At 35.2% G+C, this 27,055-nt stretch overlaps 1 protein-coding gene across 2 annotated transcripts; it reads right to left on the reverse strand.

Moving 5' to 3' along the window:
* Positions 1 to 830: 830 nt before the first annotated feature.
* Positions 831 to 5,714, reverse strand: LOC117417033 (mitochondrial import inner membrane translocase subunit TIM14-like). 2 transcript variants are annotated; one of them, XM_034028689.3, is made up of 6 exons: positions 5,537 to 5,714; positions 4,469 to 4,520; positions 4,128 to 4,201; positions 3,344 to 3,420; positions 3,105 to 3,180; positions 831 to 1,367 (listed from the first exon to the last, which is right to left on the reverse strand). In XM_034028689.3, the coding sequence occupies exons 1-6, from the start codon at positions 5,537 to 5,539 to the stop codon at positions 1,281 to 1,283; spliced, it is 369 nt and encodes a 122-aa protein (XP_033884580.1). In that variant the 5' UTR covers positions 5,540 to 5,714; the 3' UTR covers positions 831 to 1,280. The 2 variants fall into 2 exon arrangements, with proteins under 2 accessions (XP_033884580.1, XP_033884581.1); XM_034028690.3 differs by having other exon boundaries at positions 3,110 to 3,180; positions 5,537 to 5,708.
* Positions 5,715 to 27,055: the final 21,341 nt, after the last annotated feature.

Raw genomic sequence — 27,055 nt, forward strand, 5'->3', positions numbered from 1 at the left:
CCATAACTTTTGTTGGATAAGTTGTTGATGGGAAGATCCCAGACACCCTAATCTTTCTTATGAAAAGCATTAGCTGCTTTTGTCAAGTTGTAATATGCAACCACTTAGTAAATGCAGTCAAAAAAAAAATTGCACTGAATTGTATTTTTTCTCCATTTAGAATGTTAGTCTTGAAACTGGTCTTTTATTGAAACTTTGTCCATTTTTTTTTTTTTTTGTAAATGCTGTATGTGACAGAAAAAAAAAGCAGAAAACTGGAAGATTCGTCTGTAGGAACACTGGCGTGATACTGACAATGGTTTATTTTGGTTAATTTATTTTAAAACTGTACAGTATTTAAAAAAAATAAAGCATAGCTTTTGTTCAGACACTAAGCTGGCTAAATGTGTTTCAAAAAGCAGACAACTGAATTACTGAAAGATCCATTTCCAGAAGGTTTCTTTCTTTTATGGAAAACAATGTTTATTCTAGTCCAAATTAGTTTATTTTTAATATGTTGTTTCTTTTTGGTTGTTTGATGTGCAATATGTTTTGTATGCAGGTAGTTCTGAAATAAACTTTGATCTTCCACCTTTTTGATTTGAACAGTAGTTGCCTATCACTTTTCTAGCACAAAATTCAATTAAATTCATATTCCTTTTTTGTAGAAAGGTTTGGTGTACCCAAACAAAACAGTAAAACACACCATTCAGGTACACCTCTACAGCTGGGGACACCTCAGGAGAAGCAAATATCCTGCAGCTGTCCCAATTAAACAAGAGGCAGTTGAGATCTTTGTCACTTTTTTTATGCTTAATGAAAAATAAATGAATAATGAAATCACATTAGGATAAAATGTTAAACACATCATTTAAGTTTTTTTTTTTATTATTATTATTCCTAAACAAAATTAATTGCACCTGTGATGTTGACATGCCAACATTCTTTGCAACAGCAGCCTGAGAAACCACAGGAGACGACTCCTTCAAGACTTCAACGTGGTTTATGCAAGTCGCAGGGTAATCACGTACTCGCTGCACTGTGCTACACGAAAAGCAATCTCCGTTCATCATTTGAAAATACCGTATCCCACTTAAATGACCTAAATATCACTGGGAAGAACACCGTCTCCCAGAGGTATCCCATTTAAGCAGCAATCCTGATTAAGCGGTGCCAACTGTATGTGTCTAGAAATTACATGGATTTATCTCAAAGGTAATTTAAAAAAAACAACCTGTATAATCTTTATTCAATTTTAGTAATCAAAAATCACATTTATCCCTGCTATTATATGTACAATATTAAATTGAGTCTTCTTTATTTCTTGGCATGATCGTCAAGTAAATCTTTAGCTTCATTAATTTTGGCCGCAAGATAAGGGGATCCACCTACAAAAGAAAAATCGAAGGAGCTAGATTAGAAGAAAAGGTGTGTGCAAGATCTAAATATCATACCTATACAATAAAAATTACACAAGAAAGCATTGCTTTAAATAGCTGAAGAAAAATACTGGCAATGTCAGTTGAATTGAAATGTTTTGTAATATTAACATGCTGCAACTGGCTTGTGCTAAAGAGAAATTGACAAATGTGGATAAGTGGCTTACTTAGAACTACTCAAAGGGAAAAGTATGATAGGTGTGAATTACACCTATCATTTAAAAAAAACACATGCCCTTTGAACTTTTACCATTGGAATTGTGGGAAAATATGGAGTGCCACCTCGCAACCAAAATTGATTTAATATGTGATGTATGCAAATGAGCAACATACTTTTGGTTACAAAATGGCACTGGTCTTGAGACAGGGACATAAGGTAGTCATAGACTGACTGACAATTTAGCTGAAGCGTTTAAAACATAACATTACTTTCCCTAGCTTACTTTCCCTAGTTCAGTATTCTTGCAATATCTTTTTCAACACAATCACAATTGTTTTGATATTCATATTACCATATCCTTGGACAAATCAGTTTTGACTAGTTATTTTCGTTTGAAATCACAACATCAGCAGCTTCAATCCAATCTGTCCAATCACAAACATGTCATTAGTTCTCGACTCTCAAAGATGAGCATTTTGATTGGTTCATCTGTCTTATTGGCTCACTTGAATATGTATGACAAGCCCCATATCGTACAATAGATAGCCACAGACAAAAGTATTGGCACCCTACAGTTATTATACAGAACCACAATTCAAAGTAACAGATTAAGGACTAGCATTTAGTAAACTTCAAGTACTTTTTAATAAAAAAAAAAAAAAAAGCAAATTACACAAATTTCTAGTAATTCAACAAATAATCTATCAAAAAACACAAATTTATTTTATTTAAAGTATTTGTTCATATCAAAAGTATTGGCACCCTTGCTTTAGTATTTCATGTCTACTCCTTTGGCTTTTATTATGGTTTTCAGACATGATAATTCTTAATCAGTATGTTATATCTTGTTAGTGAAATATGGGCCCATTCTGTCTTGGATATTTCCTTCAGCTCAGACAGATTGGATACAGCTTTTTTCAGATCAGTCCAAAGCATTTCTATCCGGTGATTGCAAAGGCCATTCCAGAACTTATTTCTTTGTTTTCTTCAAGAATTCCAGAGTTGACTTAGCTGTATGCGTTGGGTCATTGTCGTGTTGGAAGATAAACTGTCTACCAAAAGACTAGAAGCAGATGGTATAATTGTACTTTGTAGAATATTTTGATACGACTGCATTCATTCAACCTTCAAATCACATGAATGTCTCCAGTCCCTGAACTGCTAAACACCCCATATCATGAACAAACCACCTCCATGTTTAACTGTAGGTACAAGGTTTTCATTGAAGGTTTCTGATTGATCAGGTTGGATTTTAGCAGCTGATGTCATGAATTCAAGAGATATTTTGACAGGAACACCCGATGCATAACTCATGTGAAATGAAAATAACTAGTAAAAACTGATTTAGAAATACCTAAACAACCACAATTATGTTGAAAAAGATGTTGCAAGAATATATACATCAAATGCAGGAAACTTAGGAAAGTAATGCAGTGTGTTTTAAACTTCACAGCCAGTTCAGTAACACTTTACATCTGCTAAGGAAGAGCCAGCTGACATAAAAGGTTGAAATAGGGAGGACATACCGTACCTCTGTCTGGATGGTTGAGCACCATTATTTTTCTATGAGCATCTCTGATCTTACTTTTATTAGCAGTGGGACTAAAAAGCAAATCAAAGTAAAAGGTTACACATTAATGTAGAAAATGGTATTTAAAGTAAAATTGCAAAGATAAATACAAGGTGTAGCTTATCATATGAAATCAATATACAGCACACATACAAGCTTTACACACATAGAAGACAGGAAAATAATGAGCTATACCTTACTCCCAAAATTAGACTCGCCTCTCTCTTGGACATTTTCGGTTCAAATCCACCTCTGTAGTATCGACTAAAGGCCTGCAGTTTTAGATACATGTCAAGTAATGATGGCCATCATAGAAAAAGACAAATATTATGCAACACTTTTTGCCTACAATATACACTGAATATACGAGGTAACTAAATTTGTAGCATGACTTGAAGATTGCTGTCCATCAACGCTCCCCAAGGAACTTGACAGAGCTTGAACAGTTTTGTAAAGAAGAATGGTCAAATATTGCCAAATCTAGGTGTGCAAAGTTGGTAGAGACCTATCCCAACAGACTCACAGCTGTAATTGCTGCCAAAGGTGCTTCCACCAAGTATTAACTCAGGGGGGTGGACTCTTATCCAATTATGATCTTTCAGATCTTTCCAGTCTGACAGAGGGCGGGATCGGTACGAGTACTGTATGCAACCCTCTGATTGGTGGAAGTATTTTTGGCGCTCCAATCAAAATAGCCAATAGAGCCCAAATAAACAATCTGCCCGTTATACAGTATAACCTAGGTTATGATGTGCGCTGTAATTAAAAATAATATTAATAAATAAATAAAATAAAAAAAAAACCCTCAACCTTCCAACCCCCCCAGTTTGAGAACCGCTGTTGTACAGAACATAAAACAATTAACTGGGTGAGTCAGCACTTACACAGAAAGGCACTGCAGGACTACTAAATCCAACAGTCTACCTGACAAAAGGTAGGCAACTGTAATTAGCAAGACAGAATGAAAGAATAAGCTTACAGATTTTGGCAGGCTCTGCACTGCTTGTTTCACCTGAGGCTCCATGTGTTTCATTGCCTGAACAGCATACCGGCCTATATTGTTAATAAAACAAAAGGTAGAACAAGTGGTTAGGTGGGCCCTAATTGTGAAAGCTATATTATAAGTAGCTGTATAACTATCACAGAATTTGATAGCACAGCAGTTATGGAAACTCATCAGTACTAAGGATCACATTTTGTAAAATGTGAAACTTAACTTTGTATCAAATATATAAGCTTAGTACAATTTCAGAAACCTTTGTTTTGTTTTTAAATTACAGGTTTAGATATTTATAGATCCAACAAACCAGAATTACAAACCTGCAAATCCTGCCGCTGCTACTGTCAGGCCAACCGCTATCATAGTACTGGCCTACAAATAAACGCAAAAGACAATACACCTTGATTACACAGTCGCTTTAATGGATAGATGAAAAAAATAATTACAGTTTCTTCAGGGGGAAAAACTTGTAAAGACGTTGATATTCAGCAACAATAATCACTCGTACTGTACATCACCGCTAAATTGCATGTTGAAGTTCTTAATTATTTACAAAGCCTCACATTTAGTTGCATTCCACTTGGACACTTTTTTTGGGGGGGGGGGGGGTTTATAGAATTTCTGGCTCGGTGAAAAACTGTTATAAACACAATCTTATCTGATTCAAATGTTTTCAGAAAAATAAAATTTAACATACAATTTGAGCCAACATGTTTTTTGGTTTTACTTTCATGAATTAAAACAGAGGCTTACAATACATGTGTCATTCACCCCCTGCAGTAAAATTCAGTGTTCAGAAAGGAGAGAGGAAGTTAATGTAGATGCACTGTAGGCACCTTGGGCAATGTAACAAACTGGCAAGCCAGCTGGTTTCTGACATCTGACATGCAGACTGCACTGAATACTAACAATGTGGAGCACATTGACACCTTCAATGTACAGTATAGTCACAAATTACTAAAATTAAGAAAGCCAACATCACACAAAGTGCTCTGATACTAGGGCACACACTATAAAACAATCCAACACACATAGTCTATCACCTGTATTAAGAGCTTTACATGTTTGAAAAAAACTCAGACATTAATGATATTCAATGATCCTCAAAATAATCTAAAAGTATGATCCTACTGTGCATCATGCTTGTTGTTGTGGGCCTGAACTTATTTACATGTATACTCAGTGATCACAAAAAAGCGTGTACTGCTGCTATTGGAAAACATTGAGATATTTTATTCCTACATCATGATACAAAAACATCTTGTGTTCCAGAACAAAGTAGTCGTAGTACTATTGGCAGCCGTTCTACTAGTACAGTCGGTACACACAGCAGGTCACTGCTGTACAACTACTTAAGATTATCAAATAGTGCCAGTTGTTCAACTTACCATATTTCGACTATGTTTTCCTTTTTGTCTCTAATGTTCGCATTACTACATTTAAATCGTAATTGTCCAGCGACAAAACAAAACTATGTTCACAAACGTACAGTCATTTTTTCAAACACTGCCAGAAAACGAATTGATTTGCCGTAAGTAAAGATGCGCGCTTTATGACGCAATTTTTGTGTTAGCCCCACACACGGAAGAGGCGGACACTCCAGTATTTCACGATTGGTCTGCTATGCTGTCAATCACTTTTCAAACCCTGCAGCCTGCTGACAACAAAAAATGCACGGCGTGCTCGTGAATCGGGACAGTCGTGCAAACCCGAAATAACTAAACTAAGTACTGCAATAGTTATGGTTTGTAATTATCTATTTATTACAAAAAAGTGCAACTCGTTTTTCATTATTTAGCAAGCATTATTTTCACACAACTCTAACGCCACGATAGATAGGTCTGCACGCTTTACTGCGAGTGCTAGATTTCAGACTAACTTAGATTTAGGTATAAAAGACTGTTGTATAAGACGAGAAGCATGTGAAAACAGGTCAAGTATTTAATACAAAACTGTGAGATGATTGGTAGCTGAACCCAGGAGTCACAGATGCTCAGATACAAGTACAGTGCATTGTATTGAACTGGCAGGAATATTTCAGCAGTGTTGCAAACGTATTAGTGTATTATCAAACTCATCCCAACCTGAAGGGTACGAGAGAAGCACTAATAACGTCTTGAAGCTGCATAGAGGCACGCGTGTAGAAATGCACGAATCTGTAAACACACCTGATTTTCAGTTCAGACTACACTCTATTAAAATATCAGAAATGGCAGGTACCCTAGCAGACTTGCATGGTCCTTCTAACCTGGAATTTCCTATCATATCTATGAACTGTGGGACCAGTTTAGGTAGAATTAGCTGTTAACAATGCAAAAAAATAGTCCAACATACTTATGCATGGGTCAAACCCATTGTTAGAATCTTCTAATTATCAAATTAATCACAAGAAGAAAATTTACGCAATGCCTACCAAAATGGCACATGCCTGAGATGCATAACATTCTGTAAATGGTATTGCCGCTTTCTGTGTCATAGCAGACTGAATGTCCGCTCACCCTGTGAAACTGTGTTTACCTACTACAATTTCAAACCACAGGGATGAAAACAAGACCTATTGCATGGCAGTTTGATCCATTCCTAGTTTTACTATAAGTTTAATAAGAAACACCTGAGCTTGTTACCTAAACACTGTGGCTAATCAAGCTTTTAGTAAAACCTGGAAATGGCGAAACTGCTATGCAATAGGAGTCTTATTTCCATCCCTGAACCAAATTAAAACAGGTTGCTAAACTTTTGTGGTTCATATACAAATCACTTTATCCTGTAAGGAAACACAAAGTGTTGCAGGTTTTGTATTTTTTTTCAATCAGACACAAAAGCTTTCAAATACTGATTAAATTCATTGATTCCATTGATGCCAATAGCACCTACAGGCTGAGGGTTTAGTTTGGATGTAGACACCATATACAATGGTACAGCTAAATTAGATGTTCCGGTTTCCTCAATACTTCTGTAATTTTGATGGTTTTTTGGGAAAAGCTCATTTTCTATCCAAAATAAACACGGTCGGAGTAAATGCTTCATCAATATGTTTACCTGTTCAGTCACTGCATACATGTTGTTCTGCTAACCCTAATTGTATATACTGGATATTAATGTATGACATAATTAATATATTCAAATAACCAACCATAACCCTAAGTATGCACTTGTGCATTCTTCTGAGAGCTAAACACATTTAATAAACAAGTACAATGTTAGATTTGATAAGGTAGCAGCTGAGATGCATCAATTTTGTTTGATTGGGTTAAATATTTATTGCAGTATAGAGCAAAACATTTATGGCATGGTTTGTCGATAAAGAAATGTAGATTATAAAGTAAAACCTTCGTTAAATACAGACTGTACCAGTATAGTACTTTTCTTCTTGGAAGACAACACTCAGAATTGCTTACACAATAAAATGCTTAAAAGGTCATAATTACTAGCTAATGCATTTGCATAATTATAATGTTTTATAGTGTGCAAGGATAGTATGCAGATTGTAAATTGTAGTGGACTCACTTCAGTCAGTAAAAGTCAAGTTTAATGATAAATCTGTCCTTAGAGAGCAAGGCTGGCTGGAGTTTCAATAGGATTTCAAAAATCAACTGTGTGCAGAAATGAGAGTGTTGCCCCCTGAATCATATGGAATTACAGTGCTGGATGCATGTGCCATGCCTACACAAAAAAAGCCCAGAGGAAGCAGCTATTTCTGTTGGTTTTATTAAACCAACCAAGCAATTTAATTCTTTTGTTCAGGAGAGTTCTACTTCATTGATTAACAAAAGCAGGGATATAATTTTTTCTGGCTTTTTGAAAAGCCTGAAATGTCAAGCCTTTTAAAGCAGATTATTCTGCCTCTGTGCATTGAATACAGCCAGAGTAACCTTTTGTCTACAATTAAATATTCCAGCATAAATATAAAAGAAAATCAGAGATGGGGAAGATTGACTCACGAGAGATTGGAGAGGTAGATTCACACAGTGATAGTGCAAGCAGCTTGCTTCTAATTAAATATGCCACTGAGTCTCAAAGCATTTGCTTTCAGCCGCAGAGAGAGGAAGCTGCCTAGGAATGTAAGGAAGAAATAGATCACATCATCTGTGTGTCCACGGGCTTCCTTTGGGCATCTCAAGGTATTTCAGAATTTTTGTTTTGGTAATTATTTGTTTTTGACAATGTGAAAGGTGATGTCTACTGGGAGATGCATTATTACAATAACACAATAAAAGTTTTGAACTTATTTATTATCCTGAGGACAATAAGATTTATTTTAATGATTTATGGGGATACATAGTTCCATTATTATCATATTTAAATTTTGTTAACTTTTGATTGATGTTACTTATTTATATGGCTTTATTTCTTTCAATGCATTTGTCTTGAAAACTTTTTTTTTTGTACTTAATTAATTAATTAATTAATATGAACCTGCAATGGTATTAATTTACACTTTACACTTTTTGTTATTGAGTGGTTATATTCAGTATGAAGTTAACTTTTTAGTCTTACCACAGTGTGTTGTGTTTCTTTAAATTAAATGCTCAGATATCAAGTTTTAAATAGATGTAATACCACTATGAACTATATATATATATATATATATATATATATATATATATATATATATATATATATATACATTTATTAAGTACACCATTATTACTTAAGCCCATTTTACTGTGTTTTTAAAATCGAGTGGTACGTTTACACAAAACATACATACATGCATACTTTTGATCTTTTCAATAGTTATGACTTTAAGTCAATATACATTATATATGCATCATGCAACTCATTTACATGCAGCATATTTGAATACATTTTTAACCCAGTAATAATCCATTTACAGGTGACAATAGGTAGCTGTGATTTTGAAACAGTGAGTTTGGTAAGTCATGTCATAATGAGTGCATTTTGATATACTTGCAGATCATCATTATTGCAACAGCTTTAAGTGTTTGTAAGTACATAACCAGTCTGTTTAGTGCAACAGATGTCACTGTTAGCAGATAAATACAAGTTAAATAACATTTTCTTATTTGAATTAATAAAGAAGATTTTAATAAAGACTACTACATCATATATATATATAAATTCACAAGGAACCCATAAAACATCCTAAATCTTGAACTGAAGAGAATAATCTACTATCTAAAAAGTTACCATGACTTAAATAATTTGGGAAAGAAATGATCGAATGCTACTCTATACGAATTATAAAATATGTCAAATGAAATAACCTGTTTGTTATGGAATTACTATAAAAAAAACCTTAGTCACAGGACTAATGGAAGCCCAAGATGTAATGTAGTGATGGGAAGTTTGAGCATCAAAAAGTCTTCAGCCTGATAGTGATGCCAATGAAACAATAGTTACATTTTCGTGGAAGGAGTGTGCTGAGTTGTGGGGTCGCCTTGCTAGAAGAAGGTACAGAATTCCATACGTTTATTCCACAGGGCCTCCACTTGCTTGGGAATCAACGATTGGGCTGAATCCCCGTCTGGTCATCCAGTTTAACTGGTATGACACCAGATTCCACAGGCTATTGTTGACATGCAGTGATGTTGGATAACAATACTGAGTATGCTGCAGATTTTGTTTTGTAATACTGGATGAAGTGTCTAAAACAATCTGTTTATTTGGTCCTTTTAAAGATGTGTGGCTGTCTTGCTCTCTGAAGTGATAACTGGCAGCCTTTGGAAACTGAAGTACTATTGTTGGAGATCCTGTTTTGTGGCAGGTAGAGTGTTGTAGCAATCTGTGGGGTCCTTACTTCAGACACTAGCATGACTTGGTGTAACACAGCAGGGATTGTCAGGCTGTAGGGCTCCTTGTTCTCACATTATCTACCATAGCCTGCCATTCAAAGGATCATGTGGATACGGAGTAGCAAGACACAATTCAACAGAATAACATCACAGGCTACAATATTATTCTTATTATATTAGTTAATTCAGTGAAAAATATGACTGACCTTTTTCTTTACAAGCTATTTAGATAAGTTGGTGGGTGTCAAGGTTTTAAAATGTCCATTAATATGGACAAGGGAAAAACAAAACAACAACATTATTTTGCACTCAAATATAAAACTTGACCACACTAAATTTGCACAGTAATTTTGCAGTTTTCTGATGCTTATCCAGTGATTACAGTATATGTTTAGCACAGTTTACCATGTTCTTTAATATGCTTTGCATACCTCTCTGGGCTATACAGTGCTTACATATACCATGTTTTTACTATACTTTATTACTCTACTTTGCTATGCTTTTAGTGTGGGAAACTTTAGTAACGGACCCATCATTATGTAAACTTCTCAATTGGGTAAATGCATATGAATTGTGAATGCATTATTCTTCTCTTTTTTTATTTTTAATCATGCACTGCCTCTACAACTTCTGCAATGTTCCATGGAATGTGGGTGGAGTTATAATAACCTATCAATTCTCTAAACTTGCATAAACCTAGCATTGTCCTGAATTTGAGTTTTTGCAAGGTCTGCAAAAGGGAAACAAGAATTTAATCAAGTTGGTACTTCCACATCCAGATTTGACTGGTGCTGCATAATGCAATTCAGTAATCCCTTTTTCAAATGTCCAGATTAAGTGGTCCACATGTAACCAGATCAAATAGCAGTTTCAAGGTCATTCTATCACTAGTTTATTTTGAAATAGCTTAGTCTTTTTTTATCTCAAGGACTGAATAATTACAGCTGGTTTGTGGCACAGAGGTTTCATCAATATTTTAAGGGATAGTCCCAGGATGACTACTTTAGGTGGTTGATGCAATCCAAGGTGATTTCCCGGGTGCTATTAATTCTCTGAAAAAATCAAGATGTGGTGCATTCTGGCAGAGTATCGGTAGGTCAGATCAAACCTTGGTTCCATAAGTACTGCTTTGAGGGATCTGATACATTGACGCATAAAAATCAGCAGCCTTATGTAAGTTTACAATACGTGCTTTTCCTGTGCATATACTAAATATTTACCATACCTGTACGTACTTTGCCATGCTTGCATGTGCTTTACCATGCTTTACTAAACTATGCTATGCATTTACAATGGCATACCTTCAATTAAAGAGTTTTAACCCAATAAGGATTCATCCTGAATTGGTTGCTTGTCTAGGACATTAGTATCAAATACGAATCGCACATATGGCAAAAAAATATTTAATAAGCACTGCATTCACCAGAAATTAATTATCAACATTATAAAGTCATCCAAAAGGGTGCTCAAAAAACATACGTTAGACTGTTGTTTTGTTTGTTTAACAAATATGCTTTATTATTATTATTAGTTTATTTAGCAGATGCCTTTATCCAAGGCGACTTACAGAGACTAGGGTGTGTGAACTATGCATCAGCTGCAGAGTCACTTACAATTACGTCTCACCCGAAAGACGGAGCACAAGGAGGTTAAGTGACTTGCTCAGGGTCACACAATGAGTCAGTGGCTGAGGTGGATTTGAACCGGGGACCTCCTGGTTACAAGCCCTTTTCTTTAACCACTGGGCCACACAGCTTCCTTTGCATTATATACTATGTACATTGTAGTTGCAATTCAATACAAAATGTAGACTGGTCACATTTGGTTTCTAACACTGCTCTACCATTTTAGTTGTAACTTTGTACCTTTGTAATTGTCAGTTAATGTAGTTCAGTTCCAGGGTTCACTGTGCATGTGTATTTAATACTGGTAGTTAAATTGTTATGTGTATACAGACTCCTGCTGTTAGTCCTGAAGAGAGTCATTAAGGTTACTAATGTAGTTACAGATAGCTGCTTTCCAGGCAGGATTCCTGAATCTGCTGTCACTAGCTATTATCCTATTATGATGCCACCAGGCCAACTGGAGTAAAGCTGTTTAAAGTATACTTGTGCAAAGGATCTTTTCAATAGAATTCATATCTACACAGCATTTTATTTGTATCCTATGCTCTGCGCCTGCAGTTGGTATATTTCCATGTTTAAAATTCAGTGGCGCTCTCATAGTGAGGTTAGGAACAGAAGGACCGGGCATTGTTCAGGTTTTCAAAGCCATGTTTTTTTTTGTCTAGAACAGCACTGTAATTATCCACAGCTGAAAACAAGTAGCTAAAATGCCTATCAGGCCGTAGAAACAGAATTATAGCCTGTGTCTCTTTCTGTCTCCCTCCTTCCAGATAAAAAGGGTGTTTCTTTTTTGTATCTCAGAATATGTGTTTAGTTCATTTGGTTTACACAAGGTTTAGGAGGTCAGTCATGTGTAAATCTCTTTGTTACTCTTCTCTTGCGTTGATGATAGAAAATTGATCAAGCCTGAAGCACAAGTTCAATAAATGCCCCCCCTTGGTCTATTGTCTAGGTGAATAGCTAGCATTGAAGGCCACGGGCAGGTTGCTATTAATATGACAGCCGACTCTATATCCCCACAGTAATTTATAATGCAATACCTAATCTCTATTATTTTGATCCAGGCAGGCGATTCCTTGAAAACGTGCCCTTTCTTTGCATTCCCAATGGCAGTTATATGAGAAATGGAAAACCAATAATTTGTTTTTGTTTTATAGCCAACTGAAATGCTTCAGCACTGCTACAGTTTAAAAAGGCACAGATAAAGCTCATTCACTTAGTTGAATGAAAACACCATCTGGTTTTTTTTATTTCTTTTTCTTTTTTTTTTTTTTACTTCTTTACAATCCTTGTAATCAAATTTGAGCAAAATCAAACTGGGTTTTCTATGAAAGTACCTTTTGTTGATCTGAAACGAGCAAGTAATTTACAAAATGCCCTTCCTTTGTGAGAGAGTCTAAAGGAAAAAATAAATCAGCCGCTTTTAAAGTTGGGCCTTACTGGGACGGAGAATATAATGAAAGCAGTCGAGGGGTGGAAAGCATAAAAGACAAGCCTGACTCAGGGTTACAGTGATAACAAAACCTGTGTGTTTGTTTAGTGAGAGCTAAGATCCATCTGAATTTGGAAAGAAAAATGTTCAAGGCACAAGCAGTTGTAATACAGAGGCTGTTGTTTCCAGGAGCCTATCACATGTGTTAACATGCTTCTTTTCAGTTGTGTCAGCTTTGAATGTTGTCACCCTAAGGAATCAATCACACATGAATCAGTCCCCAGCCTTGTGGAGATATATAAATATCTGTTTGGACTTGAAGAACCCTTTCTTAATCTCCAGTTTCAGAAGATGCAGTCTGAGAAAACAAGAAGAGAACGGAATGAGGTTCCTTGACACTTGGTAATGGACTGGAAGTGGAATCTCCATCTAAAAGTGAGTTTTCAGTGATAAGTTTTATTTATTTCTTTGAATGCATGTGATCCAGAGCATATAAGAAAGAAGAAAAAAGCGACATTAAACTTTGAATCACATATTCATCTGCTTTGTACATCTTCTAACTTCATTGTAGCAGACGAGAGAATAAAGCTGCTGGTATGCTAATATAAAGAGCTAAGATGGAATTTTTAATGAAGTTTGTGATTATCGCACAGTCCCTCTTCTTGTCACATGAGAGAACTGACTTCACAGCAGAGTTGCCCATTGTGATGCTTTACTAATGAGATTTAAAGGGATCCTCTCGACTGTTAAGTGAGGTTGCAGTTGTACAGAGAATCTTAAAGGTTTTCAATTTGCTATACATGTAATTTAATGCAAGTAGTTCCATTTAATTTAGAAGATAATGCAACTGCAGCAGTACACACTTTATAGTTTCTAGTGACCTGCAGAATTGGCTCAGTTTTGTGTTTTTCTCATAGTTAAGTGTTATCTTCCTTCTAATCCAGCCAGGGAGTATATAGGATGCTCATAATGTGAATCCATTTATTAGGTCCATACAATGCAGTGACTTAAATGTTACTGGAGAAAGCAGATACATGGAAGAGATATTGAGTGGGGAGCATTTTAATTCAGATTGGGTATGGATAGCTATAACATGAATAAAAAAGAATGTCAGTGTACATATGAAGGCCTTAAACCCAGTGAAGCTTTATTTATTTATTTTATTTACATAGTTATTTGTGTGGTACTAATATGGGCAGACTAGGAAAACAATGGTAATACTTCGGGCACACACTTAAACATTTTCTAAGATACCTTTACCTCTGTGAAGAATAGGACGACATAGAAGTAAAATGGTAGATTATGAAGAATGTCTATCTATGGGGGACATTTTGAAATGCAGTCTATTTGTATGAAAAGGGATTAGTTGAACTGATGCAGACCTTGAAGAATCAAAGTATTCACATTTGCTACAATAATAGATTAATATGGAACTAGCCTTTTAAACGTTAAGATCAATAGGCAAGTTGTACTATAGTATACGCAGTAAAAAGCTCTAAAATACATCCAGATGGGAAATAGACTGACCACATTTGTATTGCATCAAATTATATAAAATTCTGCTTGCAACAAACTACAGTATTAAATATGTGCACCATTATAAACACCTACAGTAATATGCAACTGGACTAAAATATACCAGAAATGCTGTATGCATTCTGGGTTGTATACCTTAGAGTGTTTTCTACAAGCCTTACTCAGGTATACTACTTTAAATGTCAACCATTATGAATCAATTAAAACCTTTTTGTTAGAAATTTAGCAAAAATATATTGACTAAAATGATTGACTGGGATGATACTGAAATTGTTAATTCAGTAGTTACTTTTAGCTTATGTTGCATCTTCATTTGCAGACATGTGAGTGTTATTAAGGTTATTATTTGTTATGATTTTTTGTTAAGGTATTCATGAATATGAGATGAGATACACCACCTGTTTGTATTCAATGCATTACCGCCCAAAATAATTTAAGATATAAAATAGCTCCACAATAGAACTATTTTAATCTAGAACTTTCCTGGAAGAGTTAAAAGCGTGCAGAGGTAGCAGAACACACTAGCTTCCTTCTACTTCTGTACAGCTTCATTTTTATTGTATTCCTGGCAGACTCCAGCACTGTCTGGCAGTTTCCAGGGCTTTTTCACTGCCTGCTATGGGCAGGAATGTCTCTCTGTCTTGTTCGCCTCCATGATTTATTCAGCACTGTGGCAGGTACCATTGTGCTTTAATTACAGGACTGAGTAATAATGACCAGTACAGGCTGAATAGAAAGATCTGGGCAACAAAGACAAATACATTATTGTCATTGCCCATTGTGCTGCTGAATCAGAGACCCTGTATTAAAGGCAGTGTAAAAATACAAATGCCTGCTTTATATGAGATCTTTTAGATCACAGGGGTGTGCAGTAAACCTGCTTATATTTCAAATATTATGCTCAAATGCATTCAAGGCTGCAGTAAGCAGATTGCTCATACTTACTTTGAGAGTTTTAGAGTGTTAGATAATTTACTTATTGTTTTGTAACTAAGAAATGCAATTTGTTTAATGTTATGTTCCTGATAGATACTAACCATTCAATTTTTTTTTTTTTGATGTACAGTAGGCCTACACATTTTTGCATAATGAGTATGTGTTAGGGAATTAATGACTTTTGGTCTGCCACAATACTCATTTCTGTATATTTAAATGTGTAAAACCATTCTAGTACCAAACAGCAGGCAGTATGCTGGCTGCTGCCTCCTAATGACAAGCATGCCAAATAGCAGCACCAGTGTAGTACCTGTGTTGGAATATTGACCTAAAGGTCAGTACTCCACATTCGCACATTTGATTGTTTTTATATGTATGATGTACTTGCTTTTGTATGCACGTATGTATGTATGTATTGTAGGGTCGTAGTTGTCCTGAATTGTCATTGTAACATTTAGGTTTTGCACATTTGTAATGATTTATTCCCTGTAAACCATCAGTGGTTTTTAAGAATTTATTTGATCAACCAATACCCCACTGGGATAAGCAACAGTTTGAATATTTTAGAATTTTACAGAACTAGGGAATCGCCATAAATTACATCAACCACCTATGGTTACGCTGGGATTACACCTACAAATAAGTGGTGGATGTAATCCAAGGGGGATTCCCTGGTGCTGTAAAACTCAGTTGTTGCTCATCTCTTATCTATCTGGTTCAAAATATGTTTTTATATGTTTCTGTGAGTACCTCTTTAAATATTGAGAACATGAACAATAACAGTAGATATTAAAATCCACGTACTCCAAAAAACAAAAAAGTATGCCAGTCTTTGCTGGTAATGTAATTAGGGTCTTTGAAAAACAGTGTGAGGCTCAGAGGTTAGGGTTAAGGTCAGGCACCATTAGTTGCCCTTTTCCTCTTTGACATAGACAAGTAACAATTGAAATGATGGGTCCTGACAAACCACAATTAAGACTTGAACAGTTCTCGCAAAAATTGTTTCTAACTGAAATACATTCTAACTGAAAGTCCATTCATTGCCTACCAGTTTTACAGTAGAGCGTGTAGGTGTCAATTTAGATCACAAGTGCCCAACGCATTTAAGATATTCATGCAATCCATAAAAAGCTGCCAACATGCAGACACAAGGGATTTACTTGTTTTTAGTTGTACCCTTACACCTATTCCTTATTTCACTGGTATCAATTGAGATTAACTACACACTAAATTAGAAGGTTGCCTGCAGCTTTGTTACACAGCTTGTAAGGAAGCTGTGTGGTCCGGTGGTTAAAGAAAAGGCTGTAACGCTTGTAACCAGGTCCCCAGTTCAAATCCCAGCTCACCCACTGACCCACTGTGTGACCTTGAGCAAGTCACTTAACCTCCTTGTGCTCCGTCTTTCTGGTGAGACTTTGTTGTAAGTGACTCTGCAGCTGATGCATAGTTTACACACCATAGTCTCTGTAAGTCGCCTTGGATAAAGGCGTCTGCTAAATAATAATAATAATAATAATAATAATAATAATAATAATAATAATAATAGTGTTGTACCACATTACTGTATACTTTGCTTCACAATACATTGCCAGGCTTTCACCATTGCGTACTGCAGTACATACTGTACACTATCTCTCTACCATACTGAGAAAAGTAGTTAACCATTCTCTTACATGCATTTGTTGCCAAATCAATCAAATGAGTTCAGCATACTGTAGTTGTCCTTAATGTTGTATACTGGACAAGATCAAAGAAAGCCCATTGCAAATACATACCTAAAAGAACTTGGTGTAGATTTCAAAAGGAAAAAAGAAAACGCGAGAAGGCATCTTTTAAACAGAATTTACTGGAACATCTGTTACTGGCATTTGATCTATATTATCAAATTGACTGTTAAAGTGGGGGTGGAGATAGAACAAGATGCTTCAGGGAAATGGTGACCAACAATTAGTACCTATTGAACTGTGGTTTGTCAGCCTGTGATCATACTGTCTTCCACTTGGATGCACTCTGATGCAGTGATTAATAGCTGATTTTTATAAGTGTACGGTTAGGCTCTGACCCTTGACAACTAGAGGCACTACAAATGAACCCAGAAACAAACCATTGAATGTTTTATGTTTTATATCCATTTTAATTAAATGTGAACTTAAATGTATTTTATTTTACAAATAAAATGTGTAATATGTACTGCACTATCTACCTTTCAAAGAATGGTAGCGAATTGGGTGTAATTTGCATTTAGCGGTTATACATTTTTTGTATATGTAAAACCCACATGGCTTCACAGTTGACCAGTTAACCGGCCCTGATCTGGGTGTTCCCTGACTGGTATACATTTTGTACAAGTTTTTTTTTTTTTTTCTGTTAAGACACTGAAACTATTTAGTTAGGTATAGAACAGTTGCCTTTTGCCAAGTTACTAAAGAGCGAAGAGTTAAATTAATAATGACCTAAAACTGTGATGGGCACTAGTTAATTCTTGTTATAAGTAGCTATCTGTATTGTATGGAATGGAACTTGTTCTATGCCCTAATATAAAAAGAAAGCACATGTTGACCTAATCTAATGCTACTTGGTCTTCTTAAAAGCTTGGCTTGAATCTACTTGCCTTAATACATCAAATTAAAATTATTTACAGAAAGCCCCAGCAAAGCAGACCTCACCTAACATGCTGTAAGTCAGCAACTCACTTTCCACCTGTAAAGCTGCCATTAATTCGACCAAACACCCTGCAGAGTCAGGCCCATCCGAATCTTAAAATGCAAATTAAGTGTCTTTAAGAGATATTGCAGAATGTCCTGAATCAGACCCTTCCGAATTAAGACCTCAATCTTCTTCTTGCAGCTGACTTTCACTGTGTCTTCTACTTAGGACTCAATTGTAATCATATTGGAGCTTTCTGAGCTTGAGAACTGCATACACGAAAGTCTAGGGAAGAGTCACTGATTTTCATTTGATCAAAGCTGCAGAAAATAGTAACCGGCAGTAGTATCTTTGCAGGGTGTTTTGACGTGCTTAAGATTTCAAAGCCCAATGATATAGTAAAAATCATATAAGTTCACGTATCTACAGCTATGGCCAAACATTTTGCCACTGGAAGTAGTACAGTATTTCATGTTACATTTTTCAATTTTTGTGAGTTTTTAGTATATGGAGAACTACAAAGCAGTATGTAATTCAATATGTTAACATAACATTATTCAGCAGGTTTCATTTGACTTTATAAAGCAAAATTAGTTAATTATATAGGGTGATGCAAAACTTTTGGCCATAGCTGTAAAAATATAGCATCCAGCAGGAACTGTTGTGTTTCCCTGGGATGCTAAAATAGGCCATTTCATTGTTTTCATTCATGTATGGAAGATGTAATCTCTATTAAATGGAACACCAACCCACGTTTAAATAACCTTGTGACAAAACATTGTTGTTATTGTTAGAACAAAAATAAAAGAATAACAACTACTGTGAGTATATAGCATCAAACTTAAAAATAGGGGCTTTTGAAATGATACAGGGGTCCAGAGTAAAGAAATGGTCATGACAACAAGAAAGCTTCAGTGAAATAAGGAATGGGACTGGTGAAATGAGTTGAGAAAGATAGTTCATCTAAAACTGTCGGACGCTCAGGAAATAGTTAAATTGTGAAAAGGTCTTTACCCTTTACTATGTGCAGCATCCTAATGCAACAGCCATTCATTATGAACACATCAAACCCTAATTGAACAGGTCCTTGGTGAAATTGGCTGCAGGGTAAATGTGTTTTTTTTTTTTTTTTTTTTTTTCCTTTTAATATAGATTATTTCAAATTGGCTTGATAATTATTAATTGAAGCCCCTTGTCAAAAACCAAACAGGAAGCAGCTGGTTGTAATTGTGTGTAAATAATTGTGTAGCCAATAAGTTGAAGGAGTGCTTATTACAAGGAAAGCGCATTTACATCTACTTGTATCTTGAATTGCATGATGCTCTCAGCATGCAGTTCATTGCTGTGTAAATTATAGACCTTATTTTAAAACACTTTAGGCTGTATTTTAAAAAGAGCGTAGGGGGTCTGAATATTTCGATGTACCTTTTTTCTCGAATTCCCTGCCAAATTGCATCTTTTAAGTATAAATTAAAGCAGTGCTGCCTGTTATTGCTGTTGCATCCCCTATCTGTTTAAATATTATAAAGTGCATACATTTAAAAGTGAAAAAGTCTCTGTTCTTAATGCTTTTAATGTGAGTGACCACAGTCACTATCACCCAATAGTTTATGTTGTAAAATGGGTAACAATTGCATTGTTTTCTTATACACATGTTTTGTTATGGCTGTAAACATAAATTGGTATTGTTCTCATTTTTTTTTTAAACATAGCCTACTGCATCTTTTATACAGACAACAGTAGCTTATCTCCTGTGCTCTAGAGAGATGTTGCTCCCCTGCTCAGTGACTTCACTCTCAATTTCTTTCACTCAACATTACCAGGGGAGATTGCCTGTGGTTCATGTCTCTCAAGTACCACATGTGTCGGGGAATTGACTTGTGTCCTGGAACATCATCATCCATAAACAGTAGTGTTGGAACTGCTGGTTGGCTAAAAAAGATGTAAGTCCTAATTTCAAAATTGCACTGTGTTGTGAATTGTGTGATAGGGGCTTTGTGGATAAGAAGCTTTGGTTGGCCATTGCTCCAAATGGCTCCACAAACCATCTGTGAAAAACCTCAGAAAATGTGTCAGCGAGAACTCCTATGAGGATACAGTATTTTCCAGACCCAAAAACAAAGAGTTGGCATTTAAGGAGAATTGTGATTAGTGCAGCATTTGTGTTATGGACAAAGTAATTTTGACTTCTGTGAGAAGACTTTCATCCAGCTCCTCTGCATGAGTATATAGTCTCTGAATTTGCATAATACAATTGTTATCTATTTATTAACCCATCATATATGTTCTTAATCATCATGTATTACCTTTAGTGCAGGTCTCTTCTCAGGTTTGAATTTCTGTAATGGGGGCAATATTAAAATGACCACTGGGGGAGCACTTTCTCCCCTGCTGAAATAGAGATTTCAGGTGCAAACCCCTAGTGGTCTGTACTAGCCTCATAATAGAGACTGCACCACAGGTAAAATTGGCTTGGTACTTGTGCCAATGATTAATAACTCATATCATGTAATCATAAACAGATCACATTGAAAGGTGATTTAGTAGAATGTTTACTTCAGTGGACTACTTCACTGTTACTTCATTTCACAATTTATATATAAAAAAAAAAAAAAAAAAACATAGTTACAGTACCTCTAAACTGTAATGTGAAAAATGTGTGCTGCACTACACAGTAGCTTGCTTGAGTGAAAAGAAAATCCCAGGTTTTAATCAGTTTCTAGTTTTGACTCTGCAAAGCTATTCAGTAGAGGTGGACAGCCAAGGGGATTAAAAAGCTACATTTTCACTTATCTTTAAAATGCAAATAGACCTTATGTAGCTTCATAAAACTGTAAATCCTCATTTATGTTTTAATATGTATTTTCAATATCCTTTTTTGTATATGCTGTTTTACATATTAAGATAAAAACAAAACATTTTTTTCATATTTCTAAATGCAAGCTTTTAATCGTTTCGGGGGGGGGGGGGGGGGAACCATTACAGCCTTTTAGTTTATTTCAAATACAAACTGGTGTTAAAAGGTCATGGATGATTGCGGGTAGTCAATATGTTCTTTGCATGCTGGGCTTCACAAACCGTCTTATCTGAAACATTGAAAGCTGTTATTTGGAGAAATCCAGAATGGATTGAGAAGGTATATGCAACAGACAGCTCCAAATGGGAAGGCATCACTCTCTTTAATTTGGTGCTTTCACTTGTCCTGTAACATTTAGAGGATTTTTTTTTTTTTTGGCGAAAAGAGGCAGCACTGCCAATCCGTTAGGAAGTACTGGTTGCGCCATACAGTGAGAGGAAAGCAAAGTACATTTGTCAAAAATGTTTGATATCTGATAAACGGTAGCAGGTCAATTTATTGCTCCAATCTGTAAATAATAGTGCTGATTGTGAGGCTGCTAACTGCAGACGCTGTAATTGTCTGTCATAAATCTCAAGTCATGTGTGACAGGAGCACAATGAAAGAAGCCATCTGTTTGAGGGCAAATGACTTCTGATAAATATCTGCTCTGCTGAAATGTACTTGGATGTGTCTCAATATTTGGAGAGCCATTCACATTGGTGCCTTAAATGTGAAGTTAATATTAGTTTGTATTGATTTTGCCACCTTTTTTAAAAGCTGTCATGAGTGAATCAAGGCTGAGATTAATAGCCTCTCCCTTCTTTATCTGATTTACTCTTTACTGTCAAATGCATGTTTTAGTGAACAAAAAAAAGAATTGCAGTGCCTTTTCATTGCATTTCAATGCAGCTTTAAATTGCAGCAGGGCTTTTTATCAAACACTTTCTTAAATGTTTGATTTACTGTAGCACTGGTGCATTCATTTGATTTATTTTTATTTTCTTAATTCAATTGATAAGGGGCTATTTTAATTATCTAATAATGGTGCATCTTAATACCGCCCCCCTCTAACGCTATAATAATCCAATTGTGGTTTTCCTCCAGGCTTTACTACATACGTTAAAAATATAGTAACGCTAGGTCATTGAGAAGGGTCCTTGAGTGGCTCATCTGGTAAAAGTGCAGGTTCGCGTCCTGGCTGTGCGGAAGGAGTGTCGCATTGGCTCTGGCGCTCTTGCAAGTTAGGGAGCCAAAACCAGCTGGGATTGTTTCTCCTCATCACACTACAGTGGACCCTACTGGCCAGGCGGCTAGTGAGCTCAGGCGGACACCTGCAGGGTGACCTTTGTCCTCTGGCTGGTAGCTCGCTGACATACACTCTATAGAGTTCCTGGGTGTAAAGAGGAAGCTGGCTTGGTCGTGGGATTGGAGGACACCCACTGAACCGTCCATTTGCCTGAGCTGTATAGTGAATTGCTGCGGTGAGGGGAAACATAATTGGACATTCTACACTGGAGAGAAAATTGGGCACTCTAATTAAAAAAAAAAAAAAAAATCAATCAAACAAACAAACAAAAAAAAAAAACTTAGGTCAGTGAAAAAACCACACCACAGGTATCCACTCACAGGAAAGTGCTCTCAGGAAATCTGTCGTGGAACTTGTTAGAACCATGCCTACATTTAATAATTATAAAACAAAAATGAAGTAAAAAAAACAACATGGTTATTGTTATTTGTTTTTATTTACCTATCTTTATATGACTGAGGTATCTGTGATTCACTGACCAGGCACAAGGTTCATTCAGTTTGCTGTATTTAAGAAGGTCCCTTTTTCTCCACGTCTGATCACAATATCTACACCTACTCACTGACTGACTGATTGAAAACAATACAGCATAACCAAACAGATGCTTACCAGTTCTCTTTCAATCTATATTTGGCCTCAGGCTGGACAAAGAGGTCTGTTGTAATGATCTGAGCAGTGACTGGTCTACTGTTGCCCTTAAAACTTTGTATTAGTCCTACTGATGCTTTCCCTCGGTTGATTTATTAACTCAATTTCTACCATCACTAAATACAATGGAAATAAAGTCCCCCTCAGAGCGGATTTAGTTATAGGTTGGCGGTATTCCATGACCCATCACTTTCTACAGTATATATTATTAAAAATAGGCCCCAAAGACTATTCTGATTTCATTAAAAAAAGCAGGAAGAACACAATATTTCACAGTTCACTTGTCAACTGGCCTTTTTGTACAACGTCGTGCTGTATTTCTGCAATAAGTCTTTTCAAGACTAGACCTACATTGTCTTCCTCTATTGCACCATTGCACAGCAAGGAACTACGCATTGCAATGGCGAAATTGAATCCCAGTCATGTCAGATACTCCATGGGGTTGCCACGATGGTTTGGAGAGTGTTCCTCCAGAATGGATTCTTAAATTAATAGCTATTTATTAATGTATGTATTCAATGTATGTACGCTTTAATTCACATTGTATTATCAGCTGTAGCCTATAGAATTATTCATGTACTTTATGATACATAAACTGTAAATCTGTGAATTTAAGCACGTCCCAGTATATCAATGGATTTTAAGTGCTATCTTATTATTTTTTTTTTTTTTGTACATGATGACATAAATTTGACTCACTCCAGTGCCAGTGCTCTATGTTTAAATGTCAAATTGTTTAGGAATTTTGTTATTTTAACAAAGCAGGTTGTCTGGATCAGATCAGGTCATTTTAACTCAATTATTTATTAATAAGACAAACATCTGAATTTTGTTCATGTAGTCCTACCTAAAAAAACGACAGCATATCCATGTCATAGTTTTATGATTCAATATTGTGGGATGATAAATGAATGTTTTTTTAAATGTGGAATTCAGCTCAAGTGCTTACAGAGTGGCTTGTAAACATAATTAAAGATGTTCTGTGCAAGACAACAATTACAAAAAAAGCAAAACATAATATAACTGTGTATTGAACATTCAACACATGTTTATATATGCTTGCAGCGCCCCCTACTGCATGATAAGAGAAGGCAGACTTAACCTTTTTTTTCATTTGTCGTGTTCTTTTTTTTTACCTGGTAGTTTGTATTCCATTAGGGTCATTGGTGACTCAGATATGCTTATTCATATTTTTTATTATACATTTTGTCATAATGTATTTAATTTCTAGAATTATTATTTTTGTAGAATTATTTTCATGTATTTTTTGTGTTATATAATAATAATAATAATAATTATACATAATTTTTGCATTATATAAAGCACATGGGGAGGGGTCTAAAACATATTTTAATACAATTTTTAATTACAAATGTTTAAAGCGGCAAAATATAATTTAATGCTCTGATGCACCGGGCATAAAAGTCATTAAAACATACATTAATGTTTTTTATGTATGTTGATTTTGTATGTTAGAGTTAGCAGATTATAATGTCAGAATCAATTTGCTTGACAGCTTTTAAATTGTAAGAATTATTCAGTTTTTTTTATAAAATGTATGTATTTTAAATAATATTGGGTAGTTCCTCCCATTTACTTTATTAAACAGTGTTTAAATTCTGAGGATGATTTCATGTGATTCATGTTAAACAGTATTCAGTCACTCTGAATTTCTGCAGGATAACCTGAGCAATTATTCCAATAGATGGCATCAAAACACTGGTCTAAAGTGCACACTGATCAGCTCTCAGCAAACTCTAGCTGAGTGCAGATCAGGCTCTTACACTGCCTTCAGGTTTCCCTTGTGCAATAGTCTCCCCACATTAACTATGTGTAACATTGACTTAGTTGTAAATATATTAGTCTCTCCTTACACTGAAGTACAACAAAGAAAGAGTATAGTAGACAAACTTTTTAACAAGGGTATTTTACTATTTGGTGTCTAAATACATATAAAATGGTTTCCCTGCTAAAAAAAAATCCATACCGCTCTTTGTGGTTGTCTGTAATCAATGCAAATTGCTTCCATTAAAAAAGTAACCGTACATACAGTATACAATACGTCATATTTTCAAGCAGCATTTGTAAAATGTATTTACCATAGGAATTCTATCCCTATAGCAGATATTAAAAGTGCCAAATAGAAACAACGATTAATACTTTATGCTATATATAATGCTAACACTGTATAAATGCCCCAAAATATTCCTTTGCTGTTTGTTTTGTTACACGGTAGTTTTTAAAAGCTGCTAAAGCATAGAGCGACGAGTTAACAGGCAATGTGATTAAACAGAAGTTTAAACAAGAAATTAAGCAAGCATGATTGTTTTAAATCAATATATTCTGTCTGCTGTTATCAAGTGTGCATATTTATAGTTCAACTATGTTGCTTTGTGCATTTCCTGGAAGCAAAATGAACTCCTGGACTCCCTGTCAGCAGGATGTGAGCTTACTGGCCACATAAAATGCTTATTTGATGACCTCATCGATGCACACTAATCCTGCCGGTCCTTTCCATTATAGAGAGCCTATTGTTCAGGACAGGTCAGTTGTTATATTGGCTCTTTCAAAACCAACTTTATGCGTGTATATTTTATTTACTAACCTACTGGAGCAAAAGTGATGCACCATAATGGAATTTGAAGTTGGGGGACGAGCAAGATTAATCAGATCAAGATGTTAAAAAAATATATATATATATGGTTTGGGAATTACTTACTGTGAAAAGTTTTTCTACTTAGTAAATTAAATGCCACAAAGGGAGATTTTCGAGGGGACAGCAGCATTAATTTCACAATATGTTATGATCTAATATTTTGGTATGAAATGAGATACAAATCACTTGTTTTGCATTAAAAAAACTGCCTAAGATATGAAAACTATCTGCTGGCCAGTGTTATTGAGCAGCTCTTAGGAATGAACTACTTGTGATTCTGATCAAACACTGTTTACTTTCCAAATGTTAAAGTAACAGAAAAAAAACAAAATTCAATACAAGAACTAAAAGGGATTCCTTTGTTGGCTGTTTTCATTTTATATAATGTAAAATAGAGAGTTTAATATTACAGTCTAGATACTGCTGTCAGTTTCTTAACATTCTATAGAATGTAATGGATACAAAAATTATTTTATTATTTAAAAAAAAAAAAATCTTTAACTCCTATGTTAAGGGTTTGTGGATTTGGTGTGTATATATATATATATATATATATATATATATATATATATATATATATATATATATATATTAGACACATACTAGTACTGTAGAACTGTGTTTGATGTTTCTTTGTTATGTTTCAGGTTTTGTTATCTTGTTTTTAGTGGGTTTTTTTTTATTTTTTTTTTATTTGCTTTGTGGTACATAAAGGGGGTTGCTTGACCAGTAAGTTGTACACAGAGAAAGGAAATGGTTTCTTGTGAGAGGCAACCCAGATTCTGTCATATGTACGATGTGCTTGACTGAGCTTTATTTGACAATTACCACTTGCCAGCATAATTAAATGATAATTTTTAAAGTGTGCAAGAGCATTATGGGGAAAAGCAAATATGTGCTTATCAGGGCACTGAATAACCCTAATTTGCTCCAGTGGCAATTTCCATCTCTTATCTGTGTTGTTAACTGGCCCTTTTAGTGTGTTGCTCTAGGTTACTAGTAAGGCAGCGTACTGACACTTTAAAATCCCTACTTGCAGTCGTATTGAACATAACAGTACAATTTTGAGAGATATATATATATATATATATATATATATATATATATATATATATATATATATATATGTGGTATACACTGTATGTTCTTGTGTTAATCACATTCGTGACCATGATTTATTGTTCAAGTCAATCATTTGCTGTCTATGAGCATTTTATTAGATAGCGACAGGTCTTTCGAAGAATCTGCACATTTCTTACAATCACACTGTAAATTGTGCAAATCTTTTATTTAGTGATTTTTTTGTACTGTATTTAAAGGCTTTGTCTACAGACTGGAATATAGAGCAGTTCCTTATTCATTTACTTTGATTATTGGCACATATCTATGTATTCTACTTAGTGGATATTGGGCTCAATTTTAATCTGACTACTGCCAGCACATATCTTTTTAATAAATAGGTATGCACCTTGAGTTAAATAGACTGATAGGCTCTGTTGCCTTTTTTTAATTCTATATATTCCCTCC

This window comes from Acipenser ruthenus, chromosome 12, assembly GCF_902713425.1.
Source record: "Acipenser ruthenus chromosome 12, fAciRut3.2 maternal haplotype, whole genome shotgun sequence".
Lineage (NCBI taxonomy): Eukaryota > Metazoa > Chordata > Actinopteri > Acipenseriformes > Acipenseridae > Acipenser > Acipenser ruthenus.

Excerpts from the sequence above, each read along its gene's own strand:
- LOC117417033 (XM_034028689.3), bottom strand. Across the intron at positions 3,421-4,127 it reads TGCAGAGCCTGCCAAAATCT|GCCTTTAGTCGATACTACAG; the intron begins GTAAGCTTATTC and ends CTAAAACTGCAG. Across the intron at positions 3,181-3,343 it reads AGTCTAATTTTGGGAGTAAG|TCCCACTGCTAATAAAAGTA; the intron begins GTATAGCTCATT and ends TTTGCTTTTTAG.